This window comes from Apteryx mantelli, chromosome 4, assembly GCF_036417845.1.
Source record: "Apteryx mantelli isolate bAptMan1 chromosome 4, bAptMan1.hap1, whole genome shotgun sequence".
Classification (NCBI taxonomy): Eukaryota; Metazoa; Chordata; class Aves; order Apterygiformes; family Apterygidae; genus Apteryx; species Apteryx mantelli.
The window spans coordinates 78,213,118-78,236,470 of record NC_089981.1 but is presented as its reverse complement, the minus strand read 5'-3'; the positions used below and the strand labels follow the sequence as shown (position 1 = coordinate 78,236,470).

Genomic DNA, 23,353 nt, shown 5'->3' with positions numbered 1-23,353 from the left:
TGCAGTCCCTCCTCCAGATAGACCCACCGGTGCCTTTACTTCCTGTGCACTGCCCCCTCCGATTTCCCGGGCGTTTTTGCCAGGGGGCAGAGACAACCCGCATTTATCCTCGACGCGGTTCAAAACTGCCCCTCGGAGCCCCGATGTGCACGCTGTGCTTCCTCACGCTCCACTTTTTGATTCTGCTTGTTTTTCTGCAGCTGAGCTAAAAAGTTGCTTGCCATTGAAAGTGTTATTTCTCTCTTAAATACCAAAAATACCTCTCCCTAGCAAACAGCTTTCAGGCTAATAACAGGCACTGATAAAACAAAACTGCTACCTCAGTCATTGCAAATCTCAGTTTGAGACTAACAGGAGGTTGAATGATGTGTTAGCACTGAAATGCCTTTACGCAAATACTAGCTGGGCCAGAGGCCAACTCTCTGAAATGGCTGTGGTTCAGCTCTCTGAGGCCTGTGTGTGTAATCCATAACCAGTTTTCTTCAGAAATACGACGGCAAAGAAAATGAGGACTTTGATGTGGCTACATGCTTAATAGACAGGGTAAAATATAAACAATATTTACCTCTCTGCTACTACTTCAAAGACTTCCCTGGCATAATTATTTTTTAGAAGACAGGTGATCTAGCAGAAGAAAAAGATCTGATGCGAAGGAGGTTGTCAGAGAAAAGGTAGATATTAAAAGAGGAGTGATTCACTTTATTCTGAGGTGGGATAGCAGAGACCTTTGTAGAAGTGTTTGTGCTGAATTTGCATGATTAAGGGCTGATTGGGTGACTAGTCAGGGCAAAAAATACCTGAGTCACATCCTGGATCCCAGCTGCCGTCAAAAGCTGCAAATCCTGCCCCAGATGCCAGGATGAATTCGCCGTTCAGCGGAAGGTACTAAACAAAAGGATTCAAAACATCACTGTGCGGTCCCACTGCCAGCCACCCAGGCTCGTAATCAAATAACCATGGTAATTATTTGAATGTCTATTATCCTCGCTGTCTCCCGGGCACTTCGCAGTCATTAGGAGTCACCCTCACTGTGCCCTGTGTAATGGGAAAGCATCATCTCCTTTTTCACAGAGGGGGACGCTGTGATGGGGAAAAGAGGTTTCATTTTATCTTATAGTAACACAAAACCATGAAGTAGTTAGGGAAAAAAGAACACGCGAAAACAAAAAATAAACCCTTTCAACAACTTCTTAGGTACATAGGGTCCCAACCACCTCTGAAACGGACCCTGGATGCTGCCGGGGGAGAGCCAGGCCACCTCCACCCCCCGGGCAAGGCTGGGGTTGAGGCTGCTCCAACTTGCACTTTGCTAGCATAGGCCAACATGAGTGTGTTTGTTTATTAAATGCTGGGCCCTTATAAATCTGCTCTAGCTTGACCCATTGACACTGGGCAATAGCTTTTACTGAGGACACCACCACGCAGTTCAGCGTGTCTCGCCACATTGATGTCTGTCTGCCACACCACATGGACTGCACTTACTTATGCCCTGCACGTGAAACGATTTAAAAAAAAAATGCACGGGGTCAAACAAAGCTCGACAAGGTGTCAGTTAGTGAATCTGCACTTGGAGCAAGCTAAGGAAAACACACAGTGGCATTTAACTAGCTGTGCTGCCATAGCTAGAGCCGCTCTGTCAGACACCACCACCAGGTAGGCAGAGTTGCCACATCTACCTGGCTTGAGCCAGGCACGGCATCTGCTTGTGGCCACGTGGGCAAACCCTGCCTAGCTCAAGGTGCACAGCATTCTGGCTTGCTCTGCATCTGGTGACCATCCTGCTGAAGAGCTGTAGCCAGCGGGGTCACCAGCCGGTATTGCTGACTCCAGGACACATTTTAGCAAACAACCGAGTCAGGCAACTCATTCATAACACATGGCTTATTCAGCCCAGCTCATCTTATTTTCCATTTACAAATTACTCAAGAAAATGTTGGGTTTTCCCCCAGTATTTTCATGTGTCAAGGAGTGAGTAATGTTCAAGGCTCTGTTCTCCTCTAACTCAGCCTATCCAGGGTTTTTTAGCATCACTCTTCAGACAGTAGCTGGAAGCCCTCCAGGACGGCATTAGGCCCACACACGGGGTCCTGTGGTCAGAGAGAAGTGTTAGGTTGGATTTTAAGGTTTCATCTACCTGATCAGTCTTTAAATATTCATGTAGACAAGCAAGACTTAAGGAATGACTGTCACACATGGATTGTGATAGCTCTCTGTCCTTGGGGTAGTCTTGCCTGAGGCTGCTCCAGTCCATACAGGGACTACTTTTGTGGGGCTGTTCCTCAAGGCAAAAAAGCTCCTCATCCCCAAGCTGCAAGCAGCCGTTTCACATGCTTTGTGCCTTGGTGTTGCAGTGCTTTGAAGTCCATAGTCCAGATCATCTTCTTGCTTCAGAAACCATGAGAAGCCAGGGCAGAGGGCAGCTGCCACCGAGAAGAGCTCACAGTGCTCCTATGTACCACCTGTTTCAGATCCAGCAGCATTGCACATACTGCTCTGGTCTAGACAAAAGGTGATGAAGAGGAGAATAAGTGAGGCCTGGGCACCATCTGCTCCAAGAGAATGGAGTCTCCCCACCAACCGGAGATGAAAGAAGCCTTCACCTATGGATGCTGTGACATGAGAGCTTAATGTGTAGTGCCTAACTGGAAACCACACCATCATGTTCGCCAAAATTTCTGTTATTATTCTCTCAAGTAAGGAAAATTCTTCCAAGACTGAAGCATTGAAAGAGGCTGAAAGCTCTGTTAGGATAAGAATGTCAAAGTGTTCTTTATCTACAGATATAAAAGTCATACCTAGTAACAGTATGAGGCTCAGGACTTGGCCTGTTTTGAGCCAGGCAAGATGTATGTTACCAGTTTCATTTATAAGGTCCTTCACTTCTTCAGAGATGCTCCAGCTAGTGTTCCTCCACCTGGAAACAGGCAGCTGGACACTTTGCGGCAGCCAACTAATGCCAAGTACCCAGGGCAGATAGATACAATCAGCGGTGCCAGCCAGCCGAGCATGCGGCTAGGCAGATCCTTTCTCCCAGTGCTTGCTTGGCCTGCTCAGGCAGGAGCAGCATCAGGTCCTCACGGCTGTCTCTCTCACCAGTCGCTGAGGATCGGATGCTCATTTCACTGGGTTGCCACCTTGGCCAAGTTTGCAGTGCATCACCGCCCTAAGCAGGACGGGGAGCCATTTGGTTTTTTGACTGGATGTGTTTGATGTTTTTGCCAACATATGATACCAGATCTTCACTGCAGTGAACTCTGGGCACTCAGGCCCGTAGCTGAAGAGATATTTGTGAGAGAGGAAGAACAAACAAACAAACAGCAGCTGCTGGTGACAGGGATGAGTGACACACCAGGTCCATGACTAGCTGGCCCGGCTATGTTTTCCCAGCCTTTGGAAGTTGGCATTCATGAATACTGTGGCTGGATCAAGACCACTGGGTTGGTAAGTCCCTGCCCTCATCTCTGCCTGGATGAGACCAAACACCTTGACTGTAGTTGCAGATCTGAGCTTCCCAGACACCCTGAGGAGGTCATGAGGGACGCAAGTAACTTTCCTGTCCAGAGGGTTGTTTGTCCAGAGCTTAAAAAAGAATTTAAAAAGCCACAAAGACAACACGTAGACAAACAGGCACCTGTGTTTGTAAGCTGCATCAGTCACCCTTCTCCAGGGAGCAACGCGAGTGCACTTTGCGCATGTGTTGTAAACAAGGAAAAACTGGTAAGAGTTCACGCTTGCTCACATGGCTTAGAAAGACAGCTACAGTGATCTAGCTGAGTTCAGTGTGGGGAGCGTGGGGGTGAGGCGGGCTTTGTTGATTAAAGATAAACACACACACAAAAAATATGCAAAAGCCAGTCCAATGACCAACCACATCCTCCTGCGCCTATGAAGGACAAGAGGTGAGATGATTGCTGTAGAGAGGGACCTGCATGAGATCACAGCAGATGCAGCGTTAGCAGCACGCATGGCCAGTGGGGAGAGGCAGAAGAAAAGGTCTCTTAGCCTCTCCCTGAATCTGCCTCATGTCTTCAGCGCTGATGTTGCCAGCTTGCTGGGGTCTGGATCCGCTGTCTGGAGAAGATGTAGCTTCTCCAGCTAATGCTGGAGATCCCCCTCCACCACAGAGGCCTACAACCTAGGCTGGCTGGAGTTTTCAAACCCAAAGAAAGATGTCCCCATCCCGCCTAATGCAAGTGTGGCAGGGAAAGGAGAGTCCCCCAGCATAAACACCATCCCAGTCACTGACCAGTTCACACTGAGCTCCAGGCCAGACACACAGGACAGGGACTGCCCCAAACCCTTGTACACACCAGCTCTGGAACTAAAACTGCAAGCGTGCAAGCTGGCATAAGGAGTCACCAAATCTGCAGAAGATGAAATGCAAGAAGAGCTCTGCAGGAGTTTCTGAGGAAGGCCTCCCCCGTGCCACCATCCACAGCTAAACTCCCAGCCCACAGAGATAGACGTGTGTTGCGTTCACCACCAGTCCCTGCAGGCAGGCAGTGGTATCACTTACTGGTTTGAAATGGAGCTGAACAAGTTCTCCCCAAGATGTATGCCACTGGCCAGCATTTCAGAAGTGGCTCAGTTGTCCAGTGAGTATTAGTTTGTAAAAAATTTGCACTGGTATTTTTTTTCTTAACATAGCAGAGTGTTAAGCATCGCAGCTCACTGCAGAGGACAAATGGAGACTCTGGATGGGAAAGTGGCTTTCTGCAATTGGTAGTTTAGTATAGAAGTCACATATAGGCTGGGACACTTTCCAAGAACATTTTGAACTGAGCAATGACATGTACCAAAAGACCAGAGCCAAAAAGCTGGCAGTTTCATCTGCTTTCTCTTGCTCCTGCCAACCTGTACTCCAGGGTCATTAATACAGTGAGCTACTTAGAGTCCCATTAGTCATTTCCCATCCCTGATACTGGTAAATGACTTATCTCCTTGGTCTTCATTAGCAAATGTAATGACAACTGAAACACAGTCACAATTTTTCTCACCAAAGCCATCGAAAAAGAAAGAAAGACCACATGTGGATCTCAGCCCACAGTCGTCATGTTTGCAGCACCGGCAGCACAGCACTGTGCAAGAACGGGACGCCCAAGAGGTCCCGAGATGTTCATAAGCAAAAACAAAACTGCCTTTCTGAAATAAAAAGAAAAAAGAGGGAAAGAAGTGACTGGCAGGGTAAGACCCACCTTCTGAGTTTACAGTTCCTTCCCGTTTAACAACCTGCAGCTATTCTTACCTAACGGCAGAGGCCTGGGAACGCGGCTTTGGAAATGTGCGGCTTTTAACCAGCCTCTGGCACATCCCTGCTCTGCCTGATTAATGACCGCCGGCCGGAGGTGACTGGCAGCGGCAGCGTGACTGGCGTGTCACGTTCATCCGTGCCGGGAAGAAACGCCAAGCTTCCGCTCCAGCCCCGGGAGAGTGAGGGTCGCAGTTGCCACCGACTCTTCCAGCAGCCTTATTTTAACTCGCCGTGTCGCAGCAGTTGAGCTCTCTGATGAGGCGCCGCAGTGCTGCAAGCCCACGCGTGAGCTCGGCAAGGTGCTTGCCAGCAGGCAGAGCCCCGAGAGAGCCCCTGGGCCGGCCGGCAGCCCGGGGCGGGCGCTGATGGGCTGCGGCTCAAATCAGCAGGGCACCGTGTGAGGGGGGGTTTCCTCTCTCAGCCACCGAGAGGACGAGAGGACGTGTGCACCACGGTCACTAAGGCTGGAGGCAGCGGATTTCTGTATCGTCCGCCAAATCCCTCCTTCGCCCGGGCAGCTCCAGCCCGCAGATGGCAGCAGGCAGCCGGAGCAGCCGGCGCTGCAGCAGGCAGGCCCCGGCCGGCGCAGGCTGCCACCGGCAACGGGGAATGTAGGGATTTTCCCAACATCCTTTGGGTGCTGGCTGGGGGTCTGGAGAGCAGCCGGCTGTGCAGACTCCTGGGTTGGATCCAGCTGCTTGCCAGAGGCATCAGAAAGGTGATGGGCCAAATTTATCCGCAGGTGAATCCCTTCGCCGGCCCTGGAGCTCTGCCAGGGACTCACTCGCCGCGGGGTTTCTTGGGTTCGTTAGGGGGTTTTCGTTTGTTTGTTTTCCTGCCCGGGTGAAGCTCACACCTGCATCCTCGGGCCAGCTTCCTTCCCCTAAGCCGCAGGCACGATCGCACGTCCTCAGCTGGCCGCGGTGCCGGGTCCAGGTCGCCCTCCGTTATCGCCACCAGCTATACCAAAACCCAACACTGCTGGGCAGCAGGCTGGAAAATGCAGGGACGTTACCCGGCTCCGTGAGAGAGGAGCACTCCTGCAAACCGGCCTCCAGGGAGGCAAGGGCTGGCGTCTCTCCCAAGGAGCAAAGGTAGGAGAGTCCCCAAGTCACTGTTAGGCTCACGTCAGCCCCCGCGTCCCTCCCAGCACCGGCGCTCCGTGCCTCTGTGCCAAAAACACCCTCTGCTTGGCACAGACCTGAGCCGAGAGGGAAAACAAGGCAGGAGCATGGGGAAAGGCAAGGCGGAGGTGCTGCAGGAGAGGGCACGGGATTGTGATGGAGAAGGGGATGCTGGCACGTCCGGGGCGAAGGGGCTGCTCTTGCCCCCACGCCAGGGCGGCAGGGTCTGCTGGGGGAGGCAAGTTGTGCCTCCACCTCGCTCCCCACCGCGGCGTCGGGCTCACATGGGCAGGGGACATTGGCTGTGCCACTGGTGTTGGTGACAAAACCCCTGCGGTGCCCAGACTCCCTCCTGCAGGTGACCAAAATCCCTCCTTTCACCCCCAGCAGCCAGCTGCCCCCAGGGGCTGCGGCGGCAGCGGTGTGCCCATCTCCCAGCCCCGCGGCGCGGCGGACGCCCGGCCCGCGGCTGCCAGGCTTGTGGAGGGGAGCTGGTTTTATCCGCTGGCCCCCGGAGACCGGAGACATTCCCGCAGAATCGCATTACTGTGGCCACCGCAGGCAGGCTGCCCAAAACGAACTGATTCAGCTGAGCACGCCAAAGGCGATAACAAATGGCTAGAAATCCTTTAAACAAGGCTTAATGACCTCTGCTGAGCGGGAGGAGCGGGCATAGCCTCTCGAACCCGTGAAGACGGCAGGGCACGTCTCCAGGCAGCACGCGCAACGAGCCGGGAAGGCAGGACCACCCGCCGGCCGCCCCGGCGTCTCTGGGCGAGCCGAGGAGGGCGACCCGCTGCCAGACGGGGCCCTTTCTGCCCAAAGAGCTCTCCTGCCCTGGCACTTTGGCCCTGGCCACTGACACATGCATGGCAGGGGACCGGGCAAAGGAGCAGCGTGCCAGTGGGACGCAGCTTCAGAGTCATCCCCTGCAAGCTAATGAGGCATTTGACTGCCTCTTCCCTGCGTAAGTCCCTGCCTCCCTCTCCTGCAAGGCAGGATAATTTGGCAGCAGTGCAGCTGCGCTCTCATTAGTGCAGGATCAGGTTCCCCCGCTGTGTCTGCTCATCACTTTTTACCTTGCATTTTGAAGCACGGGCCCCTGCACCTGCTCCCTGCAGAAGCATGACTAAGTTGGTCTTGGCACCGCAACCGCCTAGCACAGGGGGTAGCCCGTCATGTCGGGTCTCCGAAACGTAATGTGGCAGTGCCGGAGTGACCAAGGCTGTGTGCTCAGAGCTGGGCTGCCTGGCCCCTCTGCAGCCGCACAGAAGCAGCGGGAACGTGCCCCTTTCCTACTGCCCATGTCCAGCTCCGCTCTGGCATTTCTCTCCTGACCTACGACTCCACTTGTGTCAGAACGGTCTGCTGGTTTTGTGATGGGAAGCAAAATCCAAGCATGTTTTTGTCTGGTTCTAGCAAACGCATGTTACCCAGGCTTGACTGCCCACTCCAGCTGTTCTGCAGAGCCATGATAAACTAAAAAACAACAGTATTTCCTGGCCTCGGGGAAAAAGAAAGCGAAGACCTTGCCAAGACCATACCAACATTAGCAGACTTCCAGCCTTCCCCCACAGGGGACCGCATTCCTGCCCCAGGCCCTGACGATCCTTCATCCCCGAGCCTAAAAGCAGGATGCAGAGGCAGTTTGGGTCTGGAAGCTGTATAGACAGCTCTCTGTGCTGTAGGCCAGCGTGGCGTAGATGTGTCCTGGGCTCATTTCTCTCACTGCAGTCACTGCCCTGTTCACTAGGTGACAAATGCGTGGTGGTTAAATCACAGCACGTCAGTGGGGTCCACAATGATGGGGCAAAAGTCACCGCAGGCACAAACCCAGCAGCACAGCATCCTGCTCTCCGAGAAGAAACTGGGTGTCCTGGAGCAAGGACCAAGAACCAAGCGGAGGTCCGGCAGCCGCCAGCAAGCGGTGGAAGGGGCATAGCATGCGCCCGCTCTCGGGAGCGCAGCCAGGGCGCGAGACACCAGCCCGGCTTAGCCTGGCGGGAGGCAAAGGGGACACTGGGATAGCACACGTCATTGTGAGGGACTGCGTCTCGGTGACCAAGTCCATCTCTGGCAGGCATCTGAAATCAGATGTGTCCTGCATCCCCTAGTAAGAGAGCACAGAGCCGCAGTCCCTGGGCTGAGGAGCCAGTGTGCTGGATAGTAGCCCCTCTGGGAGTGCAATAAGGTAAATCAAAATAAGGCACTAGAGTTACAGATGCAGAATCCAAACAGAGGTTTAAAGCTATTCACCAAATCGACTTAAGATTGGCTCAATTCATTTTTCTGAATTTCCCACCATAAACAAGGTCACAGCGAGAGCTCTGGGGCTGAGCATGGCTGGAAGGAGGCTTGGAGGCATGCGCAGAGGAATGGTCCTCGGCGTGGAGGGAAAGCAGCCTTTGTGCCGAGCTGCCGCAAGGAGAGACCTGCCGCCAGCATCCACTCCTGCTGCCTTGAAACAGCTTGCAGGACCCTGGGATTCTGGCAAACGGGTCTGGTCATTACAGGCTTTAAAAAATTCTCCTGCTGGAAACTAGACTACAAGGAACAAATGCACTCGGGGAGGTGTTATGCTCGATAACTGCAAAAGGCAGTTTTATTGCACTCCTCTCTCAGGCAAACCTTCAGTGGGAATGTTGCCAGAGAAAAGCCTGCAGGATCTGGGCTTATAATTATGTGCTGTCACACAAACCAACCCGCATACACATGCTCCCATGAAATTTTTACCTTTGTCTCAGAAAAAGGAAAAATAATCCCTTTTCTTGTTGTCTTGTTAACCTGAATTCCCTGCTATTTTGCAGTCAGGGGGAGGGGAGCGCCTGTGCCTGGGACAAGCGTAAACCATTGCAATTCATTAGCACCAGCATCCCTGGAGAGCAATTGGCATTTCAAGATCAATCTCTGCCAGGAGCTGGGAAGGAGCATCCTGCAGCAAAGCCGAGCACATTCTGCTTTTACAATTAGGCAGCTAAAAATATAACGCTGGTGCAGACGAGGCCCTTGGTAGATCCCACGCGCCTGAACCTCGCCGGGGGGCTGTTGTCCCGCACCGGGCAGAGCCGGGATCAGGCCGGGACCAGCCACCGCGACGGCAGGCTTGGCGATGGCAGGGCCAAAGCCGGGGAGCCGCGGCAGGCTGCAGGGCGCCCTGCATGGCCAGGTGGGCTTTGCAGGAGCGCGGGGGCTCGGCGGCTGCGCCCGCCTGGTGCCGGGGTTGCTATGGCCACTCCGCTCCTCCGGAAGCACGGAGCCAGGGAAGCCGACCTGCATAAATTGGCTGGCGCTGCAGCAACTCTCCCTGTCTGCATCTGCAGAGCCGTTTCAGCAATGCCCCCAGCCGACGGCTCCGGCGCGGGGTCCCCCAGCCCCGCTCCGTCCCCTGCGGCCCGCGGTCTCCACGGGCCAATTAGTCACTGGCCTCGGTGCCGCAAGGGCCGGCGGGGGGACCGCTTAGCTCCCGCTAAGGCAGCGGATCTGCGAGCTTAGCCTGCAGGGAACTCACCCGAGGCTGCAAAGCCCAGGAAAGCAGCCCGGGAGCAGCCTCCCACGCGGCTGCCTCCCAGGCGCAGCAGTGCCGGCGCCAGCGGGAGCCCCCCAAGGGCCCTGCCTGCCCTCGGCCGGAGGCTCGTGGGGCGCGAGCGGCCACGAAGCCCCCGCGGGGCTGCGATCGCCCTTGCGAAGAGGACCAGCGCCGTGGGGAGAGGTGCCCAGTGCCAGGGCAGGGACCTCTCTGCAGCTGGGAGAGGTGTCTCCTGGCGGAGGCTTGAACCGTCTCTCGCACGGGCGACAACCCGGGGCGGCATCGCCTTCTGCCTGGGGAACTAAGATTAAGAGAGCTATTAGCTATGTAGACACTGCCGTCAGCCGTGCAGAGGGCTGCTGGAGGCTGAAGGTAACGGGGCAGCGGGGCTTCCCCGAGGGGAGCAGCGGCGGGAAGGTCGGAGGCTGACGGGGGGGGAACATCAAACACAGCAGGTTCAACCAGCCGGTCCCCGGCTCGCTGGGGTGGCAGAGGCCGTGTCCACACTGCTGAATAAAACGCGCCTGGGCCAATGCCCTGACCCTGCGGTCAGGCAAGCCCGATGTGCCCATGTGGCTGAACTCAACTCCTGCCTCCCCCAAAACAGCGAGTGGCGCCACCCCTGCTCCCGCGAGCAGCCCCCGGCCCGCGGGGAAAGCGCAGGCCAGCTGGGGCAGAAACCGTGCCCGGGCGCACGCTAGCATGGGGGAACACAGCACGGGCAGCCGCAGCCGAGGTCGAGCCCATATCGTGGCCCTGTTTGGCTTGGAAAAGCAGCCGCAGCCGGGGAACGGGGAGCCCAAGCCCTCGGGGAGCCCGTCACAGCCAGGCGGGAGAGCAGCACTTGGCAAGGGAAGCCGGGGCCAGGAGAGCCGAGAAAGGGGTGCCTGCACCCGAGGTCTGACCAAAACCTGACTAGTCCTGGAGAGCCGACCTGCCTGCTGCTTTCCTGCTAACGCCTGGGCAGGCGCCAGCGCAGGAAAGCCTCTATGCAAAACCCGAAGTCACGCCGTGCAGCACGGACGGGGCTTTGCAACGTCTGAACGCAGGATGTCCGCCCCCAAGAGCCCCCAACGGGCCACTTTCCCAAGCTGGGGGGGAGAAGAAACTGGGGAAGCAGCTGAACCAGGGGCTGTCGCGGAGGTCTGCAGGACTCGAAGCCGGAGGGGACTGGACCGCGGTCCTGAGCTGAGCGAGGCGCTGCCGCAGCCAGCGCTCGGCGCAGGAGCCGGCTTCAGCACCGGCGCTGGGCTTCCCGCGGGCTGCCCTTCGCCCGGGTCCCCGCTGGAGGTGCCTGACGCCCCCTCACCCGCGGCTGCCTCCGCGGCTGGCACCGGGGCGCTGCGCAGCTAAGGCTTTGTGCGGCTTTACCCTGAGGCACCGCCGAAAGCCTGCTAAATACTTATCTGCTTCCTTAGGTAGCTAAATACCATGGAAAATGTAGCCTAATAGTGATGGTTATGCTTCAAAGTCACTTACACTTAAGCTGGATTTGGATTAAGTGCGTAGCTGACTTGGAGACCCACTTTAAACTTCAGACCAAATAACTGCTGAATTGGACAATAAATGAGTTTCCTTTGAAAATGGGGGGGGGGGGGGAATTATGCTCTAAACAGCTCTGACCTAATCCTGAGGAATAGGCTCCCAGGTGCTCAGCTATGGCCACACAGGATGGATAGGAATGGGAGCTGCCGGGCTCCGACCCCTCAGAGTCGAGCCCTTCCAGAGCAAGAAGTAAAGACATCCCCGGTCCTGAGTACGGAAAACCTCTGTGCCAAAGCGGAGAAGCTGAGCCCATGATCCCCATGGCACACAGCCTTCAGCTGATGCTGCTCAGCTCTCCTTCCACTGCTGCTGCTGCCCCTCCTTTGGAAGCGCTAAGCAGGACTTGGGTTCCTGCTGGAAAGCCGGGGGAAGCCGGAGCAGGAAAGGTAGGAGGCTGCTCCAGGGAGACGCAGAACTGCAGATTTCCAGGCAGCACCAAGCAAGGATTTGGATAACACTTTTTCTTAATGCCGCAGGGATAAAATCACTTCCTATTTTTCAGATCCCATCTGATGAAGGGGAGCATGTTTTTTCTCCCTTCCTCCCAGCTACAAGCTGCTGCCGAACGGGCTGAACACTTTCTTCCACAGGATCTGCTCTAAAAGTCAAACACAGGGCAGCGAAAACAGACAGCGACAGCCATAATCTCGCTGCATGCTCCTAGCCCTGTCCATGCATGCACACGCGCAAGCAACGCCAAGCTGTGCTTGCAACGCCTGCACCATGCACACAGCGCTCATCCGTTGCCTTCTCCGGAAGAGAGGCATCGGCAGCTCCCAAGAATTATTTTCTTTCCCCCTTAGCATCACCAAAGCAATATCCTGCTCCAGTATCGTTCTTAGGAACTCCCAGACAATCCGGGCTGAGAATTTCACATGCCAGCTCCTTTCCCCCACCACCACCAAACTCCCACTTTCTCCTTCAAAAGTTGGCCTGGCAGAAAATTTCTACCAAAACAGAAACTAAAAAAGGATTTTCTTGTAATGGTAACCTGCTACCAGCCCTGACTTCGCTTTTGTTTATATACACACACATGTATATGCACAGAAATAGCAGTGGGAATGCAGAAAAAACAGCCTGTTTGGAAGTACAAACATGGGTATTTTGGAGTCCCAGCACACCTCCCATTCCCATGCACAGCAAACACACCATGGCACACCGGGTTTGGTGGCCCGTTTTGGTCCCTGGGTCAGTATATAACTGCATATGGGCCCGCGATGCCTGCGCATGAGCACGCCCCAACGACGGCCCCGCGAGGTAGAGGAGGGCTGGCTGCAGCCGGCGAGCGCGAGGCCGAAGGATGGGCTCCGTGCTGCTGGGCGCCTCCGTGCTCCGCGGTGGGCACCATCCTCATGCAAGTCCATGAGAGCCGAGTCCCTCCCCGCCAGCTATGAACTTCATCCTGTGATACTATAGCAAGCAACAGTCTCCCTTTTTTTTGGCCAAAGGCTGTATAGCGTCTCCATGGCGACTCCAAAGCTTAATGTATTCCTGCTGATTTAAGTGATTAATTCTCCGGAGTGGTGAGGCCAGCGCTGGAACAGGTGCAGCCCTGCCTCACCGTAAAGCCTCAAAACCAATTTGTATTCTCCTGACCAAGCAGCCAAATTTCATGCCGTCCCCACAAGTGGCAGAACAGCTCAGGTGCTTGATTTTTCTTTTTTTTTTTTTTAATCCCTAATCTTGGCAGCACCCTGGCCACCTGATGACAGCGGCGCACAGCGGTGCGCAGGAGAGAGATGGCTGGGAGGAAATTTAAAAAAAAAAGAAAAGAAAAGAAAAATCACCCTCGGAAACTCGTCAGGAGTGGTTTGCTGCGCACCTTTGCGCCCGCGATGCTCGGCAGGAAGGAGCAGTCGGGGGCCGCTGGGTGCGCTGGCCCGGCCGGTCGCCCCTGCGGGAAAGCCCTACCCGCGTGGCTGAAGTCACCCCTGCAAAGCTGCCGTTTCGCCTCCCGCACCATTGCTCGAGCGCGTGGCCAGCCTCGGGTCTTTTTAATCGCGGCGCCCCAGCTTGGTTTCGGAAGGCTAAAGCTATAATGAATAACACCGCTCGGCAATTATGCACTTTGCAGGCTGCTGATGAAAGTACTTTAGAAATATTATACATTCATCTGTAAGTAAAATAAAATCTACCAGGGTGATATTTTGCTCTTTTCTTCTCTGGGTAAATTCCACATCATTTATTACACTGTATTTGTACGTACTTCCTGAGTATATTCTTTCCTTCGAAAATTCATATTTAAAATGCCATGTAAATAAAGTAACCCCTCCAAATACTTGTAGAGGAGTTAAATGTGGCGCAGGGCGTTATTAAAGCATCAAAACTATTAGTGGTGGAGACAGCCTGAGCAAATCACACCGCACGAATTTCAAGGGCTTCTTGGGATTTGATGGCTGATAAAAGAGTAAAGGCACCACCGCGGGGCTGCAGCCTCCCCGCCGACCCGACACGGCCAGGGCCAGCCCCGCCGCCGGCTCGGCCCCGCCAGGCGAGCAGCTTGGGGCTGCCCACGACGGCAGGCGGCGCATTAGGGAACGCCGGGGCCGGACCCCACTACATGGCGCGGGCAAATCAGCTCGCCCCGGCTGCTTTTCCATGAAGAAACGCTCCTTGCTCCGGAATAAAGCCGGAGGTCGGAGGGGGCCTGGGGAGGCCGCCTGCACCCGGCTCCGTGAGGGACCAGCGCAGGCTGCTCGCAGCAAGGTTCAGGCGTCCCCCAGGAGGATGCCCGCAGCCCGGGGAGATAAAAACCGATAGGTAAAAATAAGCAAACCCTCATCGGTTTGCTCCCGACTAGAGACAGGCTACCGGCGTTAGGGGTCTGGCTAGACCCTGTAGCGCCCTCCAGTTTCTGATTTCACTGAGCTGCATTTCTACCGTACTTCCGTAGCGCGGGGCATGTCATACCACACCTGTCCCAGCCATGCAGAAGAAAAATACGAAAAGCAATGGCATTTGAAAGAAAATTTCTCGAGCAACACTTTAGAATTCCCCAAAACAGTTTGTTTTCATTTGAAAATATTTTTATGTCAGCTTCACTCAGCTTCTGCCTGGGGCTAGTCCCTGTTCTGCACGATTTGGTGCTTCCTAAACAAACTACTGCAATGGTTTCGGTCCCATAGAGTTGGGGGTTTTTTTCTTTCCTCTTGGAAGGAAAAAATAAATTTCTTCCAACAGAAATTGGGGTTTTTTTGTGTTGTTTTTTCAAACAAAACTAAAAAGAAAAATTAATCACAGAAACAGCCTTTTTGTCTCCAAGTCTAATTTCCACAAAAACACGGACTGACATGGGCTGCTGTAAATCTTGCTTCACGCCCCAGCTGAGGCTTCCTCTGCAGTCGGATTGGACTAAGGAGCAAACTGCCAAAGTCCGTGTGGGAGGGAGGGCTCCCGTACCACCGCGTCGCTTAGCTGGCTGCGATCCCGCGTTAACCGTGCCCCCCCCAGCCCGCCCCAGTGTCCCAGCGCTCGGCCTTACCATGTCTTTCACAGGGTGGGGAGACTTGACAAACACCGAGACAACCTGCAAGAATAGCAAAAAAGTAAAAAGACCCGGTGCATTTTCCATGAGCAGGTGAGGAATTTTTCCAAATGCTATTTTGAAAAAAAAAAACAAAAAAAAGCCAGAGGTACCTTGTCCCTGTCAAAATGAATCACATCACCGGCACACGGGACTCTGCCTTCATCCCAGTTGGAAGCAGTTTCGAAGTTGGTGTTTGGAAGCCACCGTTTGTACACAGCGCCCGCAGCAGCTAGGAGAAGCAAGGAAACCCGCTGTAACGCAACGCTCCTCGAGAGCCGTGCGGCAGCTTCCCGGCGCCGTATGGGCCGGGCCAACGGAGAGCCCCACGTCCCGTGGGTCTCCTGAGGTCACCCGACCGGTGGGATTTTACAGCCGCTGCAGCCCGGACCTGGGCACCTGTGAAATTCAGCCTGGCGTTAATTAATGCAAACGGATAAATCAGCGCACAGCAGAGCAACGCCCCGACAGCGGTGTGGGCGAGGACTAGAGGGCCGGATGCCGCCGCGCCGCCTCCCCACGGGCCCCTTCCCACCGCCGGCGCGCCCGTTGGCACCGCTGCCTCCCGCAGGCAGGGCCCTGGCAGAACCTCCCCGAAACCTCGCGCTCGCGCCTAACGCCCTGCTAACGGTAACAGCGCGGTGAGTCCTGACCGCTGCAGGCACCGGGGCCGGCAGAGCTGCCGCCCATCGGCTGCGCCGGGGCGAGCAGCGCTGCGGCGAGCCGCCCGGCCGGGCTGCAGGCCCGGCCACCCACCGAAAACGTCGCGCGGGACCGAGGGAGCCCTCCCTGGCCTTTGGGAGACTGACGCCCCCGTGCCGATGCCTTCGGCTGTTCCCGAGGAGCGGCCGCGCCGGCTGGCCGAGGCAGCCGCTGCACGGGCGCCTCTGCAGCCTGCTCCCGTGGGTGTTGCAGTGCGTTATTTTACACAGCCCGATAAGTCGTGCAATAGGTCGTCTGCCCCTCGCTGCCTTACAGGAGACGCTGCGCCCGCGGCAGTGCGGGCAGCTCACGGACACGCGTGGGCCCTGGCCGAGGAGCAGCCGTTCCTTAGGCGTCTCCAGAGCCTGACGCTGCCGCGGCCTAAATGAGCAGCGAGGAGGAAGGCGGTGGCCCTGGTTACGGCAGGCTGCCGACGGGAGCTGGGAGAAGCGCTTCACACGTCCCGTTCGTCCCGACGTCCTCCCCAGGCGCCTCGCTTCCGCTCCTTCCCGCGCTCTGCAGGGAGACGCAGAGACGGCCCCTTGCTGGGACACGCTGCAGGGTCGCTTGGCCTTTTTAGGCCAGATCCAGGGATTTTCTGCCTAGGAACAGCCTCTGTGTGTTTCCAGGTCAGCAGAGTCCCAGTCCTCCCCTCCTCCTGGGGCCTCCCTGTGCAAGGGATTTTTTGGGTCAGGTGATACTTTTAACCCACCCAGGCGGAAAGATGAGTAAAGGACACGTATTTCACAGGTAGAGACAAGGCAGTAAAGGCCTGCAGGCGATGGACAGGAATAATATACAACCACATATCTAAGCTTTAAGTTCAGTGGTTTCTTCTGAGTTTGGGACCTCAATACACTAGACACTAATGAACGATGCAGAGAGCCCCTCACCCTTGGTGTTTCTAACCCGTGTGAAGTGAGCAAACAGAGCCAGCAGGGCCGTGAGGATGGGATAAGAGGAGAAAAGGGATTGCCCAGAGCACCTGAAGTGCATACTGCATGCTTAGCACAAAAAGTTGGCTGGTTTCATGCCTTTGGGTTTGAGGGTGGGAATGCAGTGGTCTCCCACTGCTGAGGTTGGTTGACTCCATCTGCACATCCTTTCCTCTCCCCTGCGAACCCACCAGCAGCATGCTGGAAACATCCTCACAGAGAGAGTTAAGAAAGAGAGAAGGGTTTATTTGGGAGACAGACGTGTCCTCACCAGCCATGGCAGTGGAGCTCTCTGGGGCCACGACAGTGCGTTGGTGGCACCTGCCTGTAATTCCCAGCAGCAATGGCCCGGCTTACTCACAGGATCTGCCATCGCTGAGGTTAGTTCCCACTCTAACCGTCTCTATTTGCACAAGAGCTTTTGAAACGTGCATCTCCAAGCCTGACATTTCCCAGGCTTGGCTTCCACCTGAAGATGAATCTCAAGCGGCCTGAATTAAATGGCTTCAGGCAAGTGAGTTATGAGAGAAAAAAGAGAAAAGAAAAAAAAAATCTTTGCTGTTAATACGGTTCATCTTTTCCTTATGAAAAAAAAAAAGAAAACACAGCAAAATACAAAGCTGGTTCTGGAGGGGATGCAGAGGGGGAGGAGTGTGGCTTTGGCACTGGAGATCGGTGGTGCTCCAGTGGGAGAGGGCAGGGGGAGATCGGAGGCGGTGAGGGGGCAGGAGCAGCTGCAGGGACATCCCACCTCTCCTTCTCCTGGCCACCCCACCGCCCTTTGTCATCCCTGTCCCCGTCTCAAGGGAGGTCCTCTCCAGTCGGGCTGCCACATGTAACACTGACTTTCACTAGTGAGGAAAGAAAGCGGCAGGAGAGGAGAAAAGGCGGACGCAAGGGGATCCGAATGGCTATCGGTGATGGTAGAAGGTACAAAGCAGAAAGTCAGACCTGCTAGTGTAAATGACGGGGAGGCGATTGGGCTCGTGTGCGCTAAGTAGGCTCTGTGGAGGCTTTATCAGCATGTAATGATCTCCTCTGGAGCATAATTGCATATTTGTGCTGTCTGACTCTGCCAGGGGCACTGCTGAGACAGAATCACAGAATCACAGAATCGCTGAGGTTGGAAGGGATCTCTGGAGATCATCTAGTCCAACCCCCCTGCTCAAGCAGGGTCACCTAGAGCACATTGCACAGGATCACATCCAGGCATGTTTTGAATATCTCCAGAGAAGGAGACTCCACCACCTCTCTGGGCAACCTGTTCCAGTGCTCTGTCACCCTCACAGTGAAAAAGTATTTCCTCGTGTTCAGATGGAAGTGTCTGTGTTTCAGTTTGTGCCCGTTGCCTCGCGTCCTGTCGCTGGGCACCACTGAAAAGAGTCTGGCTCCATCCTCTCGACACCCTCCCTTCAGATACTTGTACACATTGATAAGATCTCCTCTCAGCCTTCTCTTCTCCAGGCTGAACAGGCCCAGCTCTCTCAGCCTTTCCTCATAAGAGAGATGCTCCAGTCCCCTAATCATCTTTGTAGCCCTTCGCTGCACTTGCTGCAGTAGTGCCACATCCCAGAACTGGACGCAGTACTCCAGATGTGGCCTCACCAGGGCTGAGTAGAGGGGGAGGATCACCTCCCTCGACCTGCTGGCAACACTCTTCCTGATGCACCCCACGATACCATTGGCCTTCTTGGCCACAAGGGCACATTGCTGCCTCATGCTTAACTTGGTGTCCACCAGCACTCCCAGGTCCTTCTCGGCAGAGCTGCTTTCCAGCAGGTCAACCCCCAACCTGTACTGGTGACTGGGGTTATTCCTCCCCAGGTGCAGGACCCTGCACTTGCCTTTGCTGAACTTCATGAGGTTCCTCTCCGCCCACCTCTCCAGCATGTCCAGGTCTCTCTGAATGGCAGCACAGCCCTCTGGCATATCAGCCACTCCTCCCAGTTTTGTTCTCAGACAATTTGTTGTGTATAGCCCTGTCCAGACTAAGAGGAAATGATGTATTTTTAACCTGAGCCCTAATGTACGAAGAGGCGCTGGAGCCAGGGTGTGTGGCAGTAGGTTCGAGAGGGGAGGAGAAGTTGGTGGGGAGCAGAGGGGCTTCCTCAGCCCCACACCAGGCTGGAAACTCGCCTGTCAAGCCTGCTGAAGGCAAGGCCTTGTGGAGGGTGGGAGGTGTCCCCACATAATCACTGAAAAACCTTTTGCTAATAGCGGTTAAAGATTAGAGCAGATTCAAGGCTTTCTTCATTTGTTAGTCACTAAAAGGTCTAAGGTCACTAAGGTCTGATCCAGCAGGATCCTTCACTTCGGCCTGACACTATGCATGCGATCAACCCGAACTCAACAGACCCAAGTGCAATTTCTAGTTTCCTTCTGGCTGAGCCCTTAAGTAGAGCAAAACCCCCCACTGCATCCACTTCAAAGCCCCTTGAGAGGGAAAAGGACCCTGACAGCTATGAGGATCAGACCCAAGGAGCTGCTTTCAGAGTTAAGGAAGGCTGCGGCCACAAAAAACTCGCAGCCTTGGAGTCAAAAAAAATCTTAAGGCCAAAGCCCTTGAATATTAATTGCAAGTTGTTCTGCCCGTGCTACGGTTGACTTATGTCCTTCCAGGTGCTGAAAGCCAGGGAAGGGAGAGGTTAAAGCTCCAGCAGAAAGCCTCACTGGCCCCATTGTGCACACGCGTCACGTCCCTGCCGGTTACTCACAGCAGCTGCACAGCGCGTTGTCAAGCGTGCGGGCACGCACAGCAGAGAGGGCTCTGCGAGCCGGCTCAACTCGGCCGGCATTGGCACAGCTCGGATGTGCACAGTGGCCAGGGGCTCTGGGGCCGAGGAGGTTAATCTGTTGCTGCAGAAGCTGTGCAAAGCTTTTTTCCCATGCAGCTGTACTGATGCATTCCTGCACCTTCTACATCCCTGGAAATATCAGCGTGCTATTTAATCAGCCTTGTCTCCAGGGAACCGCAGTCCTTGAACATCAAAGCTACATTCATATTCAACAGAAAATGGATCCTGCGGTGCAGAGCTGCTGGCTTCAAATAAGAGCAGAAAAACCCGAGCGGCAGAGGTGCAGCAAGTGTGATACATAAATCACAGCCTGAGCGCCCAAGCTCATTCTCCTTCCTTTGTCCAGCTGGAAATGCATTTTTCCATTTGCATTACAAATACACCTTAAGTGTCAGAGTCTGCAGCTCTGCTCCAAAACAGATTGCCTAAAGTGCACCTGAAATGGCAAAATCGTTGCCCAGTCACCCATGTTGGGCCCTGGGTGTACTCACCAAGGAGCTGCAGACAACCGAGGAGGAAAAACAGGCTCTTCATTTCGCAGCCCGCTGGCAGCACTCGCCTTCACAGCCTCGGCCCCAGCCGGACCTTGGACTGCCCGGAGGCACGTGACGGGCTCAGCCCCAGGCCGTCTGCAGGGAGAGGACTAAACCAGCACCGGGATGCAGGCTTCCCCAGTGGAAACTGGAGCCTTGAGCAGCCCAGAAGCCAGTTTGCCGTTAGTTCCTTTCCCAAGCTCCCCAGTTTCTTGGCATCTGCATGGAGCTTGGGAAAGCCGCTGGGGAATGAGACAGGGAAAATGAGATTTGCGGGACCTTCCCGCAGCCCCTATTCCCCCGATTAGTTACTTCATCATTCACACCTTAATTCCTCCCTTCACCCCCCCTTGATCGGTTCGGGGGTTTGCTAGAGAGCGGCGAGAGCAAACGCACCACATTCAAGTCAAACATGTTCCTGCGTGCCGCTCTCCCCTCCAGCACGCCCGCTACCTTGTAATTACTATTAATGGTCTCAATGTATTTTCAATTAGCTCTCTCGGAGGAGAGCAGCTCCCAGCGACAACTTGTAATTGTACTTTGGACACCAGCTGATCTGCTCGTTCTGCAGCGCGCGCCGTCGCAGGGCCGCCCGAGCCCCGCGCCGCTCTTGCCGAGGCCGTCAGGGGCCGAAGGTGGCAGCTGGCAGCAGCGTCGGCCAACGCGGGAGGAGGAGGCGGAGGAGGAGGAGGCGGAGGAGGAGGAGGAGGAAGGCGTCCCTTCATAGCCACTAGCGGCTCTCTGCATCCACCCGCTGGCCGGGGAGGCGGGGGGAGGCAGCGTGCGGGTCCCCATCGGCCGCCCTCCCCACGCCCCGGGGTGCTCCGTCCCGCCCGGGGCAGGGTCCCGCCGGGCACCCCGGCCGGGTGTCGAAGGAGAAGGACGGCAAAGCACGGCCGGGGCCAGGGCTGGGGACCGGCGCAGCCCGCTGCCGCACCGGCACGGCTTGTCCCCACCAGCCTGCCCCGGGCAGGGCATCCCACGGCTGCACCGTCCCGGCTGTCCCCTCCATCCCCTCAGCGTCTGTGATTTTAAGAAGCCATGAAGCCTGCGGCTGAGTATTTTGTCCTCCACCCCCGTCTGCCCCCGCAGCGCATGACGGCGGACCGGGCGGCCCCGCTGCCAGCTCCCGGGGCAAGGGACTGCGTCTCAGCCCTTGCTTTTGCTCTGCAGCCCACCCTGTCTGCAAGGTGCGGGAATTTCACCTGCCCCACTCACGGGGAGGCTTTCGCTCAGGGCAGCCCCGGCGGAAAACACTGCGCTGGCAGTCCTGCTCCCTTCCCCTGCTCCAGCCCCAGCGCGGCAGGCGGAGAGGAGCAGTTTTCCCCTTCCAGCACCCGGTCGGCCGGCTCTGGGGGAGCCATCGCGGATGCAGGCACAAGGAGGCAGGTGGTCCTGCCCCCCCTCGTGCATGCACACGGGTGCTCACACAGGCACTCACATGCATTCGCATGTGCACACACATGTGCGCGCACACACACACACACACACACACACGGGCTGGCTTCCCACAGCCCCTGCATGTTGCGAGCTGGTGCCCACTGGCCTCATGACTGGAGGCTCCCGATTTGTTTCCTGGAGGAGATGGACCCTGGGTAAAGGCCAGACCAGCATATCCTGTAGCAGGCTGCCAAACGGCCCACGAGACATGTAGAGCTGGATCTCTGGGAGGGGAATGAATGTAAAGTAAGGCACAGGGGGAGAATAATCCAAATTGCACATACAAAACAATGGGCTCGGAGCTGACCACGCCACTCGGGAGCGAGATGGCAGAGGAGGACTATAGACAGCTCAGTGAGAACAAGCTGCTGGAGCTCAGTAGTAGCCAAAAAAATCGTAATCAAATGTTAGGAAAGGTGAGGAAGGGCACAGAGACCAAAGCAGAAGTCCTTACCATGCCACTGTGCAAACTGCAAGAGTTTCCCGGAGCCCAGGAGAGGCTGGAGAAGTGCTTGGAAGGAACATGAGGAGGCACTGGGCCAAACTGAGAGCAGGGAGCACCTGGGAGAGCACAGGAACGGCGAGGCAGGGCGCCCCGTCCTGGCCGGCTCCCACCACTTCCAACCCTCTCCCGCAGGACTGGGGGCTGGACCCGATGGGCCTCCACGCTGCACCACTTGGGCCACGTGCCTGTGAGCAGACACAACACATGGGGTCGCAGCTGACACATCCCGGCTGGCTGGCAGGGAGCAGGGACCCTTCTCTCCCAAAGCCTGTGGCTCCCCAAACGTGGTGCAATTTCCCACCTCCGCAGTAAGCAGCTAACTGGGAACAGCAGCCTCGGCACCCACTGCTCAGGAGCGCCCCAGCTCGGCGCTGGGCATCTAACCCTGCAGAGGAAGGAGAGATGCAGCCTCCTGCCCCATCCTCTCCCACACCAGGGCATGCAGCCGCGTGCTGGCCAAGAGGAAAATCTTGTCGGCAATGTCTCTCTGCCTGGATACGAGCCAAAATCAAGTCAGCATTTTCCGTGTAGGGAGCTGGCTGCCAAGAGATGTCCTGGAGGTGAAAGGCTCCCTCTCTCATTACCACTTGCAAATCTCGCCCTGGAGACTCTCTGGATGAACGCTGGCTGCAGTGAAATCACCCATATTTTAATAGGCAAAGAGAGCTGGGGAGGGTAAGAGGAGGCTCAGCAATAAGAGCCTGAAGAAAAGACTGCAGTGTGCAATGGCCAGGGCCCACGCTTGTCCGTGGCCTCAGCAGCCCTCAGCACGGCTGCAGCTCGACTCCAGGCAGGCGGCAGGGAAAGGAAGACCCGCTCGGCGTGCTGCCCCCTGCACCAGCCTGCCTGGCCCTCGTGGCAGACCGGGCAGGATTCACCTCTCCCAGTGCGTGCTCTCAACCTCACAAGCTCAGCCTTTCAGGGGATGCCCCAGACTCTTATTTTTACCATTTGCCCACTGCAGCCCCTGCCTTTGGGACGCTGTTTGTCCCAGCTGCTCCGGCTGAGCGCAGGGACTGCCCGCGGACAGGAGGTGACTCTGCTCTTGCTGGACAGAAATCCCAGCAAAACCCTCTGCTCCTGGGGGCAGCTGCTCACTGCCATGCTGTTCCTGGGACTGGGAGACCAGGATACCCTGGCACTTGCTACTCGTTTCTCCCCAGGACCGGAGCACGCAGGCGTCTGGGATCCAGTTTTTGTGGATGCTGGAGCCCCGAGCCGAGCCGCACCGCGCCTGAGGGCCGGGCAGGCACAACAGAAAGCTGAACAAGAGCAAAATTTGGGTCAGGCAGATGCAGAGAGGGAAACCAAGACGAAAGGAAGCAGCAATCAACCCCCAGAAATGAAAGCTGCTGCTCTAACAGAGAGATTAGCCCGTGTTACTCCCCGCCGCCAGCTCGCCCTTCTGCTCTCCAGCGTGCTCCGCGGACGCTGACTGCCCGCAGCACCCCGGCGAGGGCGAGCACGTCGCCAC

The 23,353-nt window shown here is 56.0% G+C and overlaps 1 protein-coding gene across 2 annotated transcripts in view; it reads right to left on the bottom strand.

The window, feature by feature from the left end:
- Positions 1 to 19,973, bottom strand: part of AMN (amnion associated transmembrane protein) — a 30,288-nt gene extending 10,315 nt beyond the window's left edge. For both annotated transcript variants that reach the window (XM_067295634.1, XM_067295635.1), the window contains exons 1-4: positions 19,893 to 19,973; positions 15,083 to 15,201; positions 14,928 to 14,972; positions 798 to 885 (exon numbers count right to left, since the gene is read on the bottom strand). In XM_067295634.1, the coding sequence (XP_067151735.1) occupies positions 798 to 885; positions 14,928 to 14,972; positions 15,083 to 15,201; positions 19,893 to 19,935 (295 nt within the window). In that variant the 5' untranslated portion in view covers positions 19,936 to 19,973. The remainder of the gene's footprint in view (positions 1 to 797; positions 886 to 14,927; positions 14,973 to 15,082; positions 15,202 to 19,892) is intronic.
- Between the last annotated feature and the right edge of the window lie 3,380 nt (positions 19,974 to 23,353).